Below are 20,147 nucleotides of genomic sequence, written 5' to 3'. Positions count from 1 at the left end.
TCTCACAGTGGCCAACCAGATGCCTGTGGGAAGACCTGAAAGAGGACATAAACCTCTTAAAATGGCGCCTCTCTATCATGGGTTCAGAGATAAATTTCTGCTTTTGGATATACATACTTAAATAAGGAAAATGGTTAGCTAAACAAATGTAATGATCAAGATATTCTTTTGGTATAGAATGAATATTAATACCCAACAGGAGAGGTTACTGTTGTCTCACCCCTTAATGCTTGCACACAACTATGTCAGCATACAATGCTAGCTTAATGTTTCTAAACTCCAAGAGGAATGTGAAATAATTTGTAGTATTGCAGCAGCAGAAATGGAATCCTGCTGCTAGCTGAAACACACTTTCTTGGAAATGAAATCCACTGACATTAATGTTGCTTGCAAGTAGTTGTGGTTAAGACTAGGTGTTAGGATACTGACATTAGAAATGTGTTTAAAAACTGGAGTCAAGCTTCAGAAGCCTATTTTGTACAGATTTGCATAAAGACATTTTTGAAAATGCTGCACATAGAAAAAAGCACCTACAGCTTAGAAAAAAAGCTAAACTGGTTTACCCAGTGTTTGTAACACTGCCTTTTACAGAGTTCCAACATTGGTCCACTTCCCCAATATTGTCTGTCCTGACTGGCAGTGGCTGTCTTTGTTCTCAGCCACTTCTCCCCAAGCTGCTTTTAACTGGAAATGCCAGGAATTGAGCCTGGCATTAGTGTAAGAAGAAAGCCAGTGACACTCCTCTTTGCTGCATTTTTCCTTCCTGCAGATATTGACAGCGAAGCAAAGGACATTGTCTTTGTCATCGACACCTCTGACAATGTCAAGCGGGACGATGCTGCTCGCATTCGAGATTTTATTATCCAGATTGTCCAGATGTTGGAAATTGCACCAAGCAAAACAAGAGTTGGTGTTGTCCAATTCAGCAATGATGTGTTCCCTGAGTTCAGCTTAAAAGAACACAAAACAAGAGGTGCTGTCATAGACAGCCTTCGGCGCTTGCGGTACAGAGGAGGTGCTCCCCTGAATGTTGGGAAAGCCTTGGAGTTTGTTATGAAGAACTACTTTGTTAAATCTGCAGGCAGCAGAAGAGAAGATGGAGTCCCACAGCATTTAGTTCTTTTGCTTGGGGGGAGGTCAGAGGATGATGTCAGCAGACCTGCTGTCAAGATGCAGACATCTGGGATTAAAAGCCTGGGTGTAGGATCAGGGAATGCAGACAACGAAGAACTGCGAATAATTACCAATGATCCCCGAACTGTGTTTTTTGTGAGAGAGTTTACTGAGCTCCCATCAATAGCGAAAAGGTTTTATGCATCATTTGAGGCACCTCAAGAACCGACACTCTCGCCGCCTGACGTTTTCCCTGGTTAGTCTTTCATTTCAAAACAAATATTTTTGAATGTAGTGCTGGGGAAATACTGCATTTTTAGAGGAATTTTAGAGGAAATGAGACCTTTGCGCTGTCATTTCACACACACAAAAGAGACCAAGTAGGCTTGTTCTTTAGCGGAGGAAATGTCCCCTCATGCCTTCTGTGGTGATGTGGTGTTTGTGGCTCAAAGTCTCCACAGCGTGTCTTGACTCCAGTGACTGAAGGGAGGTGTATTCACCTCTCTCACCGCTCACTGGGATTTGATTTCCTGTTTGGGCAGGCCTGGGGGCGGGGCCACTGAGGGGGTGGGGCCTGAGACTGACCCCTGGGAGCCTTCACTCAAGTCCACTCCCATCATTTGAAAGCTGGCCTGGCCTTGGACTGACCCCATATAAATTTGAACGTGACTGGCAGAAATCCACGCACTGTGTGATGAGGGGAGCACTGCTACTTTGGTATAGGCCATAAGAATAAATTTGATAGTTTCCAGAAGAGGAGCCTTTCAGAGTGCAATGATAATGGATTGATTCATATGTTAAATGAGGTATACAAGCTAAAGGCCATTCCAGTGTTTCAGTCTTTGCTCACAATACCAATAATCAATAATCCTTCACCACCCTTTTGAGACTTCGTGATACTACTAATGGGGGTGAGAGCAAATGTTCACACCACAAAGCCCTTTCCCATTTTGCTTGATAGAGATACCGAACTTTCATCCTTCAAGCAGAAGGTAATCACCCGAATCAGCTCTTTCTTTCTTTTTTGCTCTCCATGTGATAATTTTATTCTTTTAGAATCCAAAATCTTTAAAAAACATATCTTCATTATCTTGGCATCACATTTTAATAATAGGATACAAAATAAAATCATCTACAAAATTATTACATGGGGGCACAGGAGCCTACCTTAAAAACCCCAACATTGAAAATGGGGTATAAGGGTGGGATGTTACGGTTGTTAGATGCATCAGTATCATAGCTGTCAACTTTTCCCTTTTCTTGCGAGGAATCCTATTCGGAATAAGGGAATTTCCCTGAAAAAAAAGGGAAACGTTGACAGCTATGATCAGTATATATACTGGATTTGGTTTTAGCTTATCCTGCATGGGTACTTGCTACCCAACTTCATTTCTTCCTCCCATAAGCACTGGCAAAGGGATGAGTTGCCATTCATGGAACTTTGGGCAACAATAGTAGTCTAGTGAGAGGAAATAATGTGTCTTCAATTGTTATTGTTCAATTCAATCCCTCTAAAATTTTAAGTAAGATTTAAGCACCTGCTTATTTTCAAGTTTGTGTTCACAACCATCAATTCTAGACACTTTCTGTTCTTTACAAAGTAAATGTGGAGAGGTATCCATAATGCATTTATCTATATTTTATGGATTCTGCTAGTGACCCTTATGCAGATGACGCAGCTCTCTTGCCTTGCTGATTGGGGCAGGGGGTCTTCAGCCTGTTTCACACTTCCCCCCACCCATTTACATCTTTCAGATGGCAAAAAACAAGCAGACGTTGTCTTTTTGCTGGATGGCTCCATCAACTTTGGGAAAGACAATTTCCAAGAAGTGATTAACTTTATATATGGCATCATTGACGCTATTTATGAAGAAGGCGATTCCATTAATGTTGCCTTAGTGCAGTACAACTCAGATGTGACTGATGAATTCTTCCTGAAGGATTTCTCCAAAAAAGATGATATCTTAACTGCTGTTGAGAAAGTAACATACAAAGGAGGCAGAGTTGCTGATACTGGAGCAGCCATCAAGCATGTCCAAGCAAAACACTTTGTGAAGGAGGCTGGCAGCAGGGCAGATCAGAAGGTCCCTCAGATTGCATTTATTATAACAGGAGGCAAAGCGGAAGACGATGCGCAGACAGCTTCCTTAGCACTGGCACGGTCAGGTGTCAAGGTGTTTGCAGTTGGAGTGAAAAACATTGACCTTGGGGAAGTTACCAAACTCTCCAGTGACGGCACCACAGCTTTCCGGGCAGCAACGGCCCAGGAACTCTCAGAGTTGAATGAGGCTGTGCTGGTTACCTTGAGTGATACCATGAAAGAGCAGCTGTGCAGACCAGTGGGGGAAGTCTCAAAAGGTAATAGCTGCCATTTTAAATATACACTTGGGTTGTTTCCATTGCTTTTTTTCTTGTCCACTTTCCATCTTGACGCTCTGCATTGGTGTAATTATTGTATACAACTGTGCTTTTGCTTCTTTCTCTCCTTTGATACTGCATTTTTTAAAGTACAGTAGCTTCTTCCATAGAATGGTTGACTTCCTTACACTACGATAAAAGGTAAAGGTAAAAGGACCCTTGATCATTAGACCCAGTCATGACCGACTCTGGGGTTGCGGCGCTCATCTCACTTTATTGACCGAGGGAGCCGGCGTACAGCTTCTGGGTCATGTGGCCAGCATGACTAAGCTGCTTCTGGTGGAAATGCAGTTTACCTTCCCGCCAGAGCGGTACCTATTTATCTACTTGCACTCTGAGGTGCTTTCGAACTGCTAGGTTGGCAGGAGCAGGGACTGAGCAACGGGAGCTCACCCCATCACGGGGATTCAAACCGCCGACCTTCTGATCAGCAGGTCCTAGGCTCTGTGGTTTAACCCACAGCGCCAGCCGCTAGAACCTACTTTATTTACGATAGAACCTACTTTATTTTCAACACTTACCAATTTAAAAAGCATGTCGCTGCTGAAGGCATGTGGGAATGCACCACTAGTGGTCTCTTAGGTGGGATATAGTCTGAGTCAGGCCAGTGAATGGCTCAAGGCCCCAAATTCCAGTTTCTTGAAAGACCTTGAAGCTTGAGGAGAGTTAGGGATCTGGCTGGTCCTGAATGAAAATAGTAAAGCTTGGATTTTGTATAGTGCTTCTTATGCCTTACCGCCCTGTTGCAACCTTACATGATTATTACAACCCCAAAGGCAGGGTGGGGAATGAAAGAGAGAGACAGGGAGAAGGTTGCCTAAAGCTACCCAGTGAGTTAATGGCAGAGATAAAATTCAAACCATGCATGAGGCAAAGCTAAGATTTGAAATGCTCCCTCAGCTGCATTAAGATGAGCAGATGAAGTTCTGCTTATAGCTCTCACAGCCACGGTGGTCCCCTCACTGCGAGAAGTGAAGTTACAGGGGACCAGGCAGAAGGCCTTCTTGGTAGTGGCGCCCACCCTGTGGAATGCCCTCCTGTCAGATGTCAAGGAGATAAACAACTCTCTGACTTTTAGAAGACATCTGAAGGCAGTCCTGTATCAGGAAGCTTTAAATGTGTGATGCTCTGTTGTGTTTTTGTATATTGCGCTGGAAGCCACCCCCTCCTCTTCCTCCTCCTCCTTCAACACGGAAGCCCCTTTGGCTATCAGGGTTTATGGCCCTCTTTTCCTCTGTAAGTACTGGAAGCGCATTACTGGACCATTGTGGGGCGGAAATTTAAAAAGTAAGCTAAATAACACCAAGTGTGGTACCTGTCCCAGGGGGTATCCAATATGTTAGGGGTGGAAGTTTAGCCGTTGTGCAAGTTTGGGGAAAAGGGAGAAGCAGAGTCAAAAGCTTAAGTAAGGAACATCTTTACTGAAAGCTTATCTGCACTGTAGTTTAATAATTATAGATATTGTTGTTATCAATTTACCCGTGAATAACAGAAAGAAAACACCATGTCTAGGACATTGGGTTATGAGTACTTGCTACACAAATCCCTTTTTCTGTATGGAAGAATCCTATACACATTTGTGTAGGATGTATGTTCCCCTACGCGGTGTAACATGCCATTGTGCTTTTGTCTACTCAAGATTGTGACCTGGATGTTATACTCGGATTTGATGTATCAGATGTTGGACCAGGGCAAAGCATATTTGCTTCGCAGAAGGTGCTGGAGTCAAAGGTCAATCACATTCTGAACACGATTACTCAGATGCAGAAAATTAGCTGCACTGCCAACCAGGCACCTCGGGTGCGGGTGTCTCTCCTGGCGCAGACTCGCTCTGGAGTTGTGGAAGCATTTGACTTTTCTGAGTACCAGCCGGAGTTGTTTGAGAAGTTCCAAGCTTTGCACAATGGTGGTCCATATGTCCTAACTGCAGAGACCCTCAAATCTTACCAGAACAAATTCAGAGCATCTCCTGCTGGAACCGTGAAGGTAAGTTTGGACTTCATTCTCTCTATTTTTGGAGGGGAGGGGATGGACTCTGGATCTGTGCTGCTTTTCAGTTTTATAACCAGCACATAGCCTGGAAGGCTGAGTAGCCATAATACTGGAACTGCTTGACATGCTCTGGCAAAAAATTCTCCCAACTGTTTCATTAAACTCTTGCAAAAATATTATTTAACAGCTGCAAGCAAATTAAGTCCCACCCCCATTATTTTAAATCTAGATTACTGGATTATGATCCTAATCTCTTGCTGCAGCCAAATATTGTTTTATAGGCACAAAGCAACAAGTTGCTATTTGAAAGAATTTGTAAAATCTTATTTGCTTTATTACCACAGCACTATCCACTATTAGCTGGGAAATTTAGATAAAATCTGATTTGCCAAATAAATGCTTAAATGTGAAGATTAAAAACCCCCAAATGTATTCCTTTATAGCATTGATCTTGACTGATTTATATGAATTAGATATGATCTATGAATTGGAGTCTGAATTTAAAGTGTGTTGGGAAGAGTGGTAGGGTTAGGGCTTCAGTTCATGCTGCAAAATGTCTTGAACTAGCACTTAATAAGTTTTGTTTGCCTGTATGGAGTTATAGATGTAATTTTGGTGGAGATAGCTAACTTGCATTGCCCTATAAGCTGCTCTTCTGCCCTAAGCAGCCTTGTTCGTTTCAAACCTTGCCCTATCTTGCCCAAACCTCTGGAGACAGTCACAATACATATGCCATGACTGGTAAAAGGTAAAGACCCCTGGAAGGTTAAGTCCAGTCCAAGGCTGCTATGGGGTGTGGTGCTCATCTTGCTTCAGGCCGAGGGAGCTGGTGTTTGTCCGCATTCAGCTTTTTGGGTCATGACTAGCATGACTAAACTGCTTCTAGCGCAATGGGACACTGTGACGGAAACCAGAGTGCATGGAAATGCCGCTTAATTTCCCGCTACAGTGGTACCTATTTATCTACTTGCACTGGTGTGCTTTTAAACTGCTAGGTTGGCAGAAACTGGGACAGAGCAATGGGAGCTCATTCCATTGCGCGGATTCGAACCATCGGCCTTCCAACTGGCAAGCCCAAGAGGCTAAGTGGTTTAAACCACATCGCCACCCGTGTCCCTCTTCCATGACTGGAGGAGCTATCAGTCTCCTTGCTGCTCCCAACTTCTACATCATCCTGCTCTCATCCAAGGCAAATAGTGTGGAGGACGGTTGGCCTTGAATACCCTTGTGCCACAGGGCATATCCAGAAGAAATCATTGGACAGCTCATGAACCACAGGCCATTTCCTGAATGTCATTCTGAAAACTGACCAGGGCACCTTGGGGAGAACTACATGGCCCAAGGTTGCCCATGGCAGAGGGACGTGCACAGAAGTGCCTCCTTTCCCCGAGAACGGGTTCCATTTTAGCTGTGCAGAATTCTTGTAATGCAGAGAATAGAAGCTATGGCATCAGCACCCAGCCAATAAGGAGGATTCATCTGAAAGCAGAATGGTTGTTACATTTCTCATGGCAGACCTTTTATTATGTGAACCGCCCTGAGATCTTATGATGAAGGACGGTTTATAAATCTAATAATAAAATAAATTACATTAGAGTGGTGTTTTTTCATATAAATGTGTTTCACAACTGATGTATAATAACTTATTTCCTTTCTCAGGTTGTAATACACTTAACTGATGGCATTGATGGTGCTAGAGGGCAGCTAGCAGCTGCATCTGATGATCTGAAGAGAGAAGGTATTATCAACAATATATTTTGAAATATATTATATTTTGGAATATATTATCAACAATGTATTTTGGAAAGTTGCATGTCTCTTTGCCTTGTAAGCAAATTTTGCATGAGGGAGATGGTTTTTGTCTGTGTTTGAATGCAAACGGAAGCCATTTTTAATCAAGATGGTGGACTAAACATTTCTGTGCCGATTTTAGCCAAATTTTATATCTCATAAGCAAATTTTGCACAATGGTTCCTGAGAGGGAAGAGCAGAATTTTGTCTGCATTCGGATACAACTGGACACCATTTTGAATGAAGATGGAAGACTGACATTTTAAAACTACCCTGATTTGTTCTCTTTTGCCATTCTTTAACCACTGCGACACAAGAAAGAGTTAGTTACTAGCTTGTGATCCCATTTGACATAGCAAGGGCTGTCCCAGACAATTACAAAAAAGGGAGAAAGAGCCTGGGGTTTCTTGCTCAGTGCTACATTTGCACTGTTCCCAGTCTAGTGGAGCCAGAGGAATACCATATTCCTAGAGAATGAATGAGCCAAGGAGCCGTTTGAGAAGCTGTGTTGCTGTACCATCTTTTTAATTCAAGGAAGATTTGTGTGGCAGCTTCGAGGAAGGGGCTCTCACCATCCTCCATTACTGGGATTTTTTAGAAAAAAAGAAATGGTTCACAAAATGTTGAGCTGTGGGAGAAGAAGCCTGTAGTAAGGGCTCCTTAACTTCTGGGCCTGGCTGGTTCAACAGAGACCAATCAGTGTCTGAATAGCAAGAACAATAATACAGCAGGGAAATATTTTCCAAAATCTGATAGTGTGGATTTCTGAAATGCCTGAGATGGCACCAGTAATTCGGTGCAACTTGGTTCTAGGCAGAATAAGCACTGAGAGCAGAGTGTTTGGATCAAATGAAAGGAGGGCATTAGATGCCATCATCAGCATATTGATGGTGTCTACCCAGAGAACAAGGGTGGCACTTTGCAGAGCTATACAGAATAAGCTGTTTAGAGTTGGTGAACAATCGCTTATGACTGATGGCTTTTTCTTACAATTCTCCAGGTGTCAAGGCTCTCATTTTTGTTGGCTTGGAGCGAGCAGCAAATTTCGACGAAGTGATGAAGCTGGAATTTGGGCGTGGTTTCACTTATAATCGACCTCTCCGAGTGAATCTGCAGGATATAGACTTTGAACTGGCAGAGCAACTAGTAAATAACTAAGATCTGTAATTTGCCTGGGTAGCTTTAGATGTATACTTTTATGGTCTTAGGTTTGAACACCTGTTACACACCTGTGGTTTCTTCTTTGCAGAAATGCACTCTTTTTGTGCCTAACTCTATGAGGTGACATTTCAGCTAGGAACTTTCTGTGTCTCTTAGCTGCTACGTCAGACTAGTTCTCCTATGTAATTGTCCATTGGACTCTAATACTTAGTTACCAAGATGTCATTTTCAGACTTGTTTGCATGCTGTGGTCCCAACCGCACCTGCATTTAAAGCACTCAGCTCCCCCAGTGAATCATGGAACTGCAGTTTGCGAATAGCGCTTTGTGTTTGGTGTTCCCAGGATTCTTTGGGGGAAAGGCCTGTGGTTTAAATGATTTCCCCAAATATTATGAATTCAAGGTTTGTTTACTATTACATTGTTCCTTGACATCTTTCTGCCAATTTCAGCACAGTTGCTTTCTAGAAAATGTTTTCACAGAAGTAAACACATTCTCCAAGCTGTAGGTCCAGGTCAGCTGAGTATTGTCCTTATTGCTGCTTTTAGCATCTTTTCTGCTTTTTTTAGCTATTTTAAATTTAGTTGCCAGTTTTTAAAACAGTTTCTAAACTCTCCAAAAGAAATTGAGACAATTCATACATTAATTTCCCTCTTTCATGTTAGTGGACTTGCCTTCATTGTGAGATATTGTAAGGAGCCTCTTTTGACTTTTTTTTTTAAAAGGACTTGGGTTTGTAGGACAGTTGGGTGCATATTAGCATATGCAAATTTTATGTACATTTGTGTCATGGGCCTGTGCCTCAACTCCTTTCATTCTCTAGCAACACACCCTAATCTACTGTAAACATGGCCACTGAGGAGAAGGAATTTACTTGTAGCTCATGTGTTTTTTTTAAAAAATGAGGTGATCTGTGTTCTAATTTACTAATGGCAATACTTACTTTCCTTACAGGACAACATTGCAGAAAAGGCATGCTGTGGTGTCCCATGTAAATGTTCAGGACAGAGGGGAGACAGAGGTCTGCCAGGATCTATTGGACCAAAGGTGAGATGTTTCAGCCTCATTGGAATTTCAGCCAATGGAAATTCAGCAACCAATTTTCTGGTTTTTGACCAGGATGCAAAGTACTACATAACTAGTTCCACACTTCCAAGGGGATTTAGATCTGGGGATATCAGCCCCATGACTAATAGCAGCATGGTTCTGAAACTGGGCGCTATCAGTGATATGGCATTGATGGAGGCAAGGTGGTTTTTCGGTTCAAAGGGGAAGAGGCCAAAATTGCACTAGAAAAATTGCACAGACCCCTGGCACACCGAAAGTAGCTCTTTGGCTGACAGCTTTTATTTCACAATGATATATGTATTGCCAATGCTATTTTTCTAGAAAAAAGGTGCCAGGACTCACCCTGAACATCTCCCTTGTTCTCTTAGAATGGCAGTGAGAGGGGCCAGAACTGAATTATGGCAAATTCTGTATATTGTACTCATGTAGCCTTGTTTGGAAAGAATTGTGCAGATAATCGGTTCAGTGCTGTCCATTAAAATTTGCCAGATTCTGAATTGAAATTTCATTTCAACTGATGTGAAATTTCATTTCAGCATTGTTACCTAGGTTGATAAAAAGCAAAGTTTCTACTTTTGGCTCAGAATTTGACCATGCTGGGGACTGTGTTCGTAGTCCCAGGGTCATATTTCTGAGCTTGGCAGTGCTTGCTGATGTATTGACAAGTTGAATGTGAATAGGCAAAGACTTCTGCTATGTTGGTCAAATTCTGAACATCTCATTGAGTTGTAATGCAAAGAATAATGAATAATTTAACACAGTTCACATTAGAGAAACAGGAATAGAACTTCAGGTGGCAGAGATAAGCTAAATACCATCTGCTTCTGTTATTATCTGACTGCAAGCCTCTAATGCCATAAAAAGAAGATACCATTGCTATTCATGAAAGATTGTAAAATTTGATATACATACAGAATTATTTACTTCTATAAATAGTAAAATAGAAACCTTCTATTTGTAGAAACCCAGAAAGATTTTGAATTGAGATTAAGGGGAGGAATACAGGATATTAGAAGAGAGAGCCTGAATGTATGTACTGTATATAGATGGAAATACAAACCATGTGTGTTGTGTCTTTGTGTGTTTTAAAGGGATCTTCAGGGGAAAATGGCTACAGAGGTTATCCTGGAGATGAAGGCGGACCAGTGAGTAAACATTTTGAAATAGAAACTCTTTCATGTGCCCTGAGAAATTAGTTGGTTTCTAAGGTGCTACTGGACAGTTTTTTTTTATTTTTTATTTTTCGACTGAGAAATTTTGTGTATGTTGTGCCTTTGCTGCTGTTTTAACTGATTGTAGTCTAGTAACGATTTACTGTAATGGTTGAGAGTGATTTTCTGTTTGATTGTTATTTGCTGATTTTGAGGTTTCTTAATTGTAACATATTTCAAATCAATTATTTAGTTGATTTGAGCTGTTTATTTGGCAGTAAGTTTATTTAGAAGTAATCTGCTTCATTACGACTACCTTGCACTGGATGAGATTATTATAGGATGTGTGATCTTTGTTCTATATTTTGTTATTTCTGTGGCTTGTAAACTACCCTGTGCTCAGCTATGTAAAAAGGTGGTATGCAAATTAAAAATGAAATTATAGAATGAAAAAGAAAATTAAGGGGGAAAGTGACTTTAACCTTAAGGGTGTCTGCCCTTCCCCTCATCTTCTTGTTGTGTGGCTGGAAGGAAGAGGATGCAGACATAAGTTACAAAGAGCTAGGCAATGGTAGTTAGTACTATGGGCTGATCAGCACAGGCCAGATGACTGGTTTTTCTCATCTGCCATTTAAAATGGGGGGCGGGGGGGGCGGCAAATCCCATTTATAGTTTTATTAAAGTATGATGGAATTTCTATGTGAGTCTTTAAGGAGAGGCGTCACTAGAGATCCACCAGGTGTTAATTGCAGAAGTGCTTAAATAAGCAGCTTTCTAGGTAAGGCACAATAGCCAAGATAATACACAGTCCATCTATGACTGAATGGACATAAATGCAAATTGTTGAATTATTCCTTTCTTTCTTCACAGGGTGACCGTGGGCCTCCAGGTATAAACGGAACTCAAGGATTCCAAGGTTGTCCTGGTGAAAGAGGAACTAAGGTATTAAAAGCAACAACCACAAATAGTACAGAATAAAGCAGATGAACATCTGTCCATAGGTTCCAGCCCTGTTCACTCCAGCTGAAGATCAAGCATTGGTATTTTGCAGCAGATCCGTGAGCACCCATATTTATCATGTGATAAATATTGGGTATTTTCAGCACATTGCTTCGTCTTCTTTCCCCTAAGCTCAGAAAATGAATGACAGTGATGGATGCTGCAAGTCTTGTCCCACATTCCTGGGGAAGAAGCCCCACTGAATTCAGTTGAACTTCTTCTGAACAGATATCTGTAGGATTATCCAGGGAGGCTTCACTCATATACCCACTTACCTGAGAGTAACCCCGTTGAGCTCAGTGGGATTTACCTTGGGGCAGGCACATAAAGGATTATGCTGTGAAACTCCGCTCCATAAACCTGGAGCTGGTTGTGCCCTCACCTAAATCCAGACTGGCAGGGGTGGTCACCCTTTCAGCCCAATGGTCAGCCCTCTGCAGGCCACATGTCAGGGTGGTTGGGGCCAGAGGCAGCAGAAGGCAGAGCAGGGGATACAACCTTTCTGCAGTAAGTTAGTTTCAAGCTAATTCATTTATCTGCATGTAGACCCCAGGCCATTGCAAAACAGGTTTAGCAGAATGGAGGGAACCCAAAGTGACATCAACTCAGACCCAAGTAAGCTAAAGGCAAGCTTTGCACAATAGACTGCATTCCACCCTGTGCAAAGGGAAGAGGTTTCTTCACATACAAAACCACTCTCACCCACCTCCGTCCTCTGTCCAGGCAAGTGAGAGGCACTGTCACAGTACAAGGGCACAGTGCAGCCAGGGAGAAGCACCTGAGAACCAGAGCAGAGTCCATGAGAGGCTGTGGCCTGGGGGAAGGCAGGTGCTCTCCAGAGAGCTCTGGCAGCCAGAGAAAGAGGCCTGGAGAGGCACATTTGACCTCTGCCCCTGGCATGGACCTGAAGGGTCCACATTCATGGTCTAGAATGTCTGTCTTATTCTCTAGAGCAGAGTTTCCCAAACTTGGCCCTCCAGCTGTTTTGGAACTACAATTTCCAGCATCCCTGACCACTGGTCCTGCTGGTTAGGGATGATGGGAGTTATGGTGGTCTAAACCACTGAGCCTCTTGGGCTTGCTAATCAGAAGATTGATTGTTCAAATCCACATGATGGGGTGAGCTCCCTTTGCTCTATCCCAGCTTCTGCCAACCTAGCAGTTCGAAAGCACGCCAGTGCAAGTAGATAAATAGGTACCACTGCAGCAGGAAGGTAAACAGCATTTCTGTGCGCTCTGGTTTCCATCACGGTGTCCCATTGCACCAGAAGCGGTTTAGTCATGCTGGCCACATGACCTGGAAAGCTGTCTGTGGACAAACGCCGGCTCCCTCGGCCTGAAAGCAAGATGGGCGCCGCAACCCCATAGTGACCTTTGACTGGACTTAACCGTCTAGGGGTCCTTTACCTTTACCTTTACCTTTTACAGTCCAACAACAGCTGAGAACCCAAGTTTGAGAAACCCTGTTGTAGATACTTGTTTTGAGCAAAGGGTCTAAGAAGAGTTGGAAAGTGGGTGGGCAGAAGAGAGAGCGATTCAGATGTGGGAAAAGAAAGGCATTTATTTGAGCAGTTTTATCCTTTCGAGCTACAACAACTCTTGCAACTCTTCTGATTATTCTAGTTTGTGCGCTCTGGTCCCATGCTCATGAGCCCTCCGAGGGGCTGGAATCTTCATTGTGTCCTTAAGAATTTACAGAAAGGGTAGAAAATACAAAGTTCTTCTTGATGCTGCAATACCCACTGGGCTTTGTGGCTTTCTGCACAATTCATGCCCAGCCCCTCCAACACATTCCTATCAAAGTCTACTGAGACCTCAGTAGAACTCACTCTGGGGTAAATGCGCATCAGATTTCAGCCTTTAAATTTCATTTTATTTTTTTAAGTTGGGGGCACCTTGAGCCACAACATTCTTGTATCAAGCAGTTTTTAGAGCAGGCCAACTCTTACTGAAGTCAGTGGGAAAGCTGATGGAACTCAGATGATCTGCTGCTTCGAACTGTGGTGGCCCCTTGATTATCATTTGATTTATTTCTCTAATTTGGGTTTCTGAGGAACAAGGTTTTACTTACATGAATAACCTTCCTTTTCTTGTATCTCTCTAGGGAGGTCGTGGATTTCAAGGAGAAAAGGTATGTAACCATTTAGAAATATCAGAAGGAAAAAATGTGTACCATGCATTGTCTCCTACAAACAATGCATTGTCACCTCTGTGTAAATTTGGTAGTTTGCCCTGTAATAACTGCTTTGTTCCCTTCTGCAGGGTGAATTGGGTGAGGCTGGCCTCGATGGAATAGATGGGGAAGAAGTAAGTTGCCTGGAGAACATTTGGTCATTTAAAGGAAACTTTTCTGGTTTGGAAAATATTTGTTTTATGTAACAAACTTTCATTAATAGATGTGAATAATGTGATTGCTTTTGCCAGGGAGACAGAGGCCATCCTGGTTCTCCTGGGGACAGGGGAGGCCCCGGTAGACGGGTAAGTTTTATATTATCTATTACAGTACTCAAAACACACTAGGGCAAATGTGAACCCAGAGCTGTTGCCGGCACACAAACAACCAAAGCAAAATGCTTGCAACCTCAAGACCTCCGCGGGTCCAACACAGGCACCAACACATCTGATTCTACATCAGAAAAGACACGCGCGGCCTAAGGCAGGGTCCTCTTGTTTGGTACTAAAGAGGCCCTGACATAGATGCAAGAATGCAGTCCATTTTCCATTTCATTAGTGTTTTCTTTGTGGGAAAACAAAACAAATTCCTTCCAGTAGCACCTTAAAGACCAACTAAGTCAGTTCTTGGTATGAGCTTTCGTGTGCATGCACACTTCTTCAGATACCTGAAGAAGTGTGCATGCACACGAAAGCTCATACCAAGAACTGACTTAGTTGGTCTTTAAGGTGCTACTGGAAGGAATTTGTTTTGTTTTGACTATGGCAGACCAACACGGCTACCTATCTGTTCTTTGTGGGAAATCAGCAATCGTCAGACAACATACTTAAAGCTGCAAGCGACACACTGACTGCAGAAAGCCATAGCTGTGTTGGGTGCCTTTCAGCTGTGTTATGATGTGGATATACCTTTGCAGGGTGCCAAAGGAGTCAAAGGAGAAAGAGGAGAGCGTGGTGACCGTGGATTGCGAGGAGATTCGGTAAATATGCTGAACATTTTTCAAGGGTTTTTATTTCAGACTTTAGACTGTGGCAACTGTCATGGAGCAGTTTCTCTGTGAAGCAGAAGGCTCTTGATATCCAGTGGTGTGCATCACTAAAACACACACACAATTTTGGTTCTTCCCCATCTCTGGCATACTGTATACAAGCAACCCCTAATGTGTACATGGTTCCTGGGAGTGGGCCACAAGCTGTCCCAATTTATTTAGGTTTCTCTGCTGACCAGCTCTCTGGAACGGGAACATCTGGGGTGCTGGATGCACCTTACTGCAGCGTAACATGCAGATGCAGCTACCTCTTCTGAGGTGACTGAAATTTGGGCTCCTAGAGCCCAACCCTCAAAGCAATCGAGGCATCCACCTTTGCTAGTTGAATCCCTTCCACTGGGCTGAGGCAGGGGAAATATATATAGCATAGCAATCTGAGATCTCAAGACATGTTAATTTTGCAGCACCTGCTTCAAAACACAAATCATGGCTACTCAGAAAGTTACTAAAGCAAATGCTACCTCACTAATGACTTGTTCACTTTTCGCTGCTGCTGCTTCCAGGGCACACCAGGACCTGATGTCACTCAGCCAGGAGCTAAAGGCCAAAAGGGTGAACTTGGACAAACGGTAAAGCTTATTTCATTGGATTGTCATTGCAATAAAAACTGATAATTCAAAGAAAATGTTATATTGATTACTCTTTGCCTATAAAGCAATAAACAGACTCTGTGCTTTGTCTGTCCCAGGGAGAAGCTGGAAGAGATGGACCAGCAGGTACCCCAGGAGGACCTGGAAGAAATGTGAGTACTGTTCTTTTCCCCTACTGTTTAGTTTGCTTCTGGCTAATGGTTCCTAGTGTGAAATGGAAGGAAACAGCTTTGCTACACTCCATCAACAATGCATCAGGACAGAGAACTGAGCTGTTATTTGTAATATTTTTCATACTGTCCTTCATCAAGATTTGCTTCTTGAAAACAATTTGGAGGGGGTGCAGGTTGGTGCAGCACCCCAGTGTGGGTTCTTCTTATTTATTTATGTAGCTGCATTTAGAGCCCACCTTTCTTCCATCATGAAGTTCAAGCTGACATTCAGCGGGGTTCCCAGGTGGCCTCCTATGACTGGCTCCACACTTGCTTAGCTTCAGTAACATCTGAATTGTGCGCCTTCCAGCCAAGCTCATGCTACTGTTAGAAATCAATGCGTTGGGATTATAGTATTTGGTTACTTACAAAACCAATGAGAGAAACTAGGGGAAACAGCCAGGTGTCACAAACAGCAAAGTTCCTTCTGTTTGTGATGTTATCCGTGAAGAAAGCAGCACCGTATTTCTTCAGGGATGCCTGGCCTTTCCTGGTTGCATGAGCCATTTCCCTGCTCTCCCATGGCAGTATCATCAGGGATGGATTCCCTGCATTCAGTCGCCTTGAGCTGGTTGCTGCCTGAGACAATTCAGCGGATTTCATGCCAGCTTTGGAGCGAGGACGTATTGGGAGGAACACGTGGCAAATGTGGACTGACGCACCTTCATCCAAAGATCTGGATATAACACTTTCAGTTGCAATGGGCCCCAGATCTGAGGCTTGGCAGGAGGCCACCTTAACGTGATGAAGGAGGCTTGGCCCTGCCTGTTACAGGGAATGGTTTTACCACAAGAACGCCAGCTTCATTGGGTGGGAGACATATTGCCTGGTGTTATGAAGCAGGGTATTCCTAAGGGATCTGGGTGAGGGCAGTGAGAATGTGGGTGCTGTCTGGGGGGAAGCCATGTCATGGGCATCATTGGGGAAGAAACATTCCTTCAAAGGAGGGCCAGAAGCTGAACCAGAGGAGGTGTCGGATAAGGCTTGTTTAGCGAAAACAGCTACTTAGCCCTGCTGTGGTCTTCCACATGCCTTCCCACAAAGGAAGTTCAGAATAAGTGGCCTGTTTCCTATCAGGGAACCATGAAAGAAGACTGCAAAGCAGAGGCAGTGACAAAAATAGAACAGAGGTTGTTGCTAGAGATAGATTCACATTACTGTTTGTGGCTGTGCTTTTTATCGATTTGCAGGGAGAACAGGGCAGAAGAGGACCTCCAGGGATCAAAGTAAGTGCTAACAATCTACATGCAAAATATAATACTTCTACACCATTCTTTCTTTCTTTTTTTAAGATCCATGATTGGGAATATGGGTTGCAGGACAGGAGAAGTTATATCAGATTTGAAGAATGCAAATGAGAATTCCTGCAATTCTGATATTAAATATAAATTTGTGAGGTGGCTTTGCATTTAGGATAATTTGTTTTAGAAACATTTGCCCTAGAAGCAGCTGAACCATTTATGGATTATTATTATTTTTTAGCTAATCATGTACACTGCTCATTTATACAAGGCAATTGTTATGATGTTTGCAGACATGAATATGCTTCACAGGTGGCTCATGTCTGGGAAAAAAATTATTGTGAACCTCTTAGTAATAAGACCTGAAATTCAGTGAGGTTTACATGTTGTCCCCCAAAGGCATGCACAGCACATTTCGTTCAGGTGTGCACCCATGGAATTTTTATTTATTAAAAGATGTACATTTGTTGAATGCATATTCATACTCAGTCCTAAAGAACATTATTTTTATTCATCCAACAAAACAAAAGAAACTGAAGCTTAACTAAACTTTAAAATTGACAACTAAACTTTACTTACACAACTTAAAAATGATACACAAAATACCAAATTTATACGGTAGTATTAACCAGACGTGCAGAAATATATGGTCAATTTCCATGATCTTTATCTTTAACCAGATAATGAACTGACCCAAACTGACCAAAACAGATCAAATTTTCTTCATCTTCCTGGCCTAGAGAAGGACTCCCTCCTACCTCCCTTACTGCTGCCATGGGAGCCAGTCACCCCAGGGATGCTTCCAGAGACTGATGTGGACAGAAGCCATTCCAGCCATTTTATTCTGCCTGCATCTCTCTCTGCATTCCTCATTCCCCATTCTGCCTTCGTCTCTCCCTCCCCACCGCTTCCCTGAGAATTGTGGCAGTTGAGGGAGCTAGGTTTCTGCACTATATGCTCTCCTCCTCATCACGATTCCCGGTTTTCTGAAACATTAGGGTGTCCCTGGCTATACCTGCCACACCCCATGCACACATGTCTGGTGTCGCCGCCGCCGCCCCCCCCCCCAATTTTATCCTTGCAGCAACCCTACAAGGTAGCTCAGATTAAGCTAAGCAGTCATGACTGGTCCACAGCCACCCAGTCTGGTTCATGGAAATAAACCTTTGAGGAAAATGAAGCTTTCCATGTAGATACTGGACAACATTTAGGAAAGTTACATTTCATGTTTTAAATGCTAGACTCTAGCCCAGAACCCTGTTCCCAGCAGTGGGCGGTGCAGATATTTCTGAGAAGCCCACAAAGAGGCAACATGGAGGCAAGAGATGCCCAGTCCTGCTGTATGAACGTAGAAACTCCATGGATTTGCCTAATTTACTTTAGGAATACAGACTCTCATTAAAAAGGAAGCAGAATTCACAGGGTTGGCCATGTATGCGTGGTTTGAGGAGCAAAGGCAGAGGACAGCAGAAAAGTCTTCACACCCTGTTCTGTACCTCACCTAGGGTTAGTCAATTCCACATGTTGTGAAGAAGTGCTTATTTCTTTTTGTCTGTCCTTAATCTACAGCCCACTAGTTTCATTACACTGGCTACTCAATTACTCTTATATTTCAGGGAAACAGAGGCCCAGCAGGCACACCAGGATCTGTGGGAGAACCAGGTCCAAGAGGACCACAGGTGAGAAGATTTTGTGGCTTATTTCTGGCATTTCTGGTGACGTTCCAGGGCAGAGCCCTGCTAGTCTGTTGCACAACAGAGAACAGAAAGGAGACTTGTGGCACCTTGAAGACTAAGGTGGCTTGAGCCCTTGTGGGCTGCAGCTGAAGCACTTTCCCAGGTTAAGCAGTAAACAGTGGGAGCCCAAAAGCCAGGAAATGTCACAGCTCAAATATATGCCCGGTAAGGTAAATCTGTCCATTCATAACAATAGTAAGTAACTGGTGCTTCTCTCTTCCCCCTGCAAAGTACCAACAGGGGATGCTGTGAACTTTATCTTTCTACATAATTCCTGGGATGTGAATTGAAAACGTACCAACAGTGGAATTGCACAGAGACCATCATTGGATTGCTAAATAGTTAATGTTGTATATTTAGCCTACTGCATGGGATACTGGTTCAATTCAGGTCCAGTGCAGACCAGAGCCGTAGCTGGGTGATCTTGCAGAACCATCCAGATTGCACCCCCCAGCCAAAAACAAATTAGCTTTTCTTTCCACCTCTCCTCCACCCCTCCTCCACCTATTCAATTCCTCACACACTTCACCTTGTAACGAATTCTTTCACAGAAAATCCGTTATTTAATTTATTTTTCATATTTTTAGCTGATTTTGCCCCCCCCCTTACCTGTGTCTCTGGCAGGAGCCTTTCTTACCACTCCCTAGCTACGGCCCTGGTGCAGACCATTATATATTTACTGAAGAAATGTCTGCACAGAGCTTCTATATATTATTTTGTGGTGTCATGACATGGGAAAGTAAGTTTTTGTCATTTCCTGAGATTTACTTGTATCAGGGAAGAAATAGTGCCATGACCTCAAAAGTTGAACCCAGGCCTTAAGTTACTGCTCCTTTGTGTTTCGGCAAAATTCCATTTTTGTATTGAATGCTTTTTACCTCAGCTATTTGCTTTTGCTTATGTACAGGGAGCGCCTGGCACCATTGGAACTCCAGGTCTTCGAGGAGAGCAAGGACTGCCTGGTCCAAGGGTAAAATTATTTTATTCTTCTTAGAATCGTAGAATTGTAGATTTGGGAGGAACCCTTCAGCGTCATCTAGTCCAACCATCCATAACAGGTGGCCATCCAACCTCTGCTTAAAAACCTCCAAGGAAGGAGAGTCCACCACTGACCAAGGGAGTCCATTTCACTGCCAACAGTTCTTAGGGCCAGAATTTTTTCCCTGATGTTTAGCTGGATTCTCCTTTCTTGTAACTTGAAGTCATTGGTTTGAGTCCTACCTTCCAGAGCAGGAGAAACAAGCTTGCTCCACCTTCCATGTGACAGCCCTTAAGATATTTGAAGATGGCTATCCTATCTCCTCTCAGTCTCCTCTTTTCCAGGCTAAACATACCCAACTGCTTCTTTCCGTTCCTCATAAGGTTTGGGTTCAAGACCTTTCACCATCTTGGTTGCCCTCCTCTGCACACATTCCAGCTTCTCAAGATCCTTCACAAATTGTAACTTCTTAAATG

At 43.1% G+C, this 20,147-nt stretch overlaps 1 protein-coding gene across 14 annotated transcripts in view; it reads left to right on the top strand.

Moving 5' to 3' along the window:
* The window catches only part of COL6A3 (collagen type VI alpha 3 chain), a 107,852-nt gene that overhangs the window by 52,313 nt on the left and 35,392 nt on the right, over positions 1-20,147 (top strand). For all 14 annotated transcript variants that reach the window (XM_081849254.1, XM_081849253.1, XM_081849252.1 and 11 more), the window contains 17 exons: positions 770-1,369; positions 2,869-3,471; positions 5,171-5,517; positions 7,183-7,261; positions 8,315-8,460; positions 9,429-9,521; positions 10,634-10,687; positions 11,564-11,635; positions 13,797-13,823; positions 13,955-13,999; positions 14,117-14,170; positions 14,782-14,844; positions 15,417-15,482; positions 15,602-15,655; positions 16,906-16,941; positions 18,573-18,635; positions 19,600-19,662. In XM_081849254.1, the coding sequence (XP_081705380.1) occupies positions 770-1,369; positions 2,869-3,471; positions 5,171-5,517; positions 7,183-7,261; positions 8,315-8,460; positions 9,429-9,521; positions 10,634-10,687; positions 11,564-11,635; positions 13,797-13,823; positions 13,955-13,999; positions 14,117-14,170; positions 14,782-14,844; positions 15,417-15,482; positions 15,602-15,655; positions 16,906-16,941; positions 18,573-18,635; positions 19,600-19,662 (2,465 nt within the window). The remainder of the gene's footprint in view (positions 1-769; positions 1,370-2,868; positions 3,472-5,170; positions 5,518-7,182; positions 7,262-8,314; positions 8,461-9,428; positions 9,522-10,633; positions 10,688-11,563; positions 11,636-13,796; positions 13,824-13,954; positions 14,000-14,116; positions 14,171-14,781; positions 14,845-15,416; positions 15,483-15,601; positions 15,656-16,905; positions 16,942-18,572; positions 18,636-19,599; positions 19,663-20,147) is intronic.

This window comes from Podarcis erhardii, assembly GCF_964252035.2.
Source record: "Podarcis erhardii genome assembly, chromosome: 1".
Lineage (NCBI taxonomy): Eukaryota > Metazoa > Chordata > Lepidosauria > Squamata > Lacertidae > Podarcis > Podarcis erhardii.
Note: the sequence above shows the minus strand (reverse complement) of the source record. Positions and strands in the feature narration are given on the sequence as shown.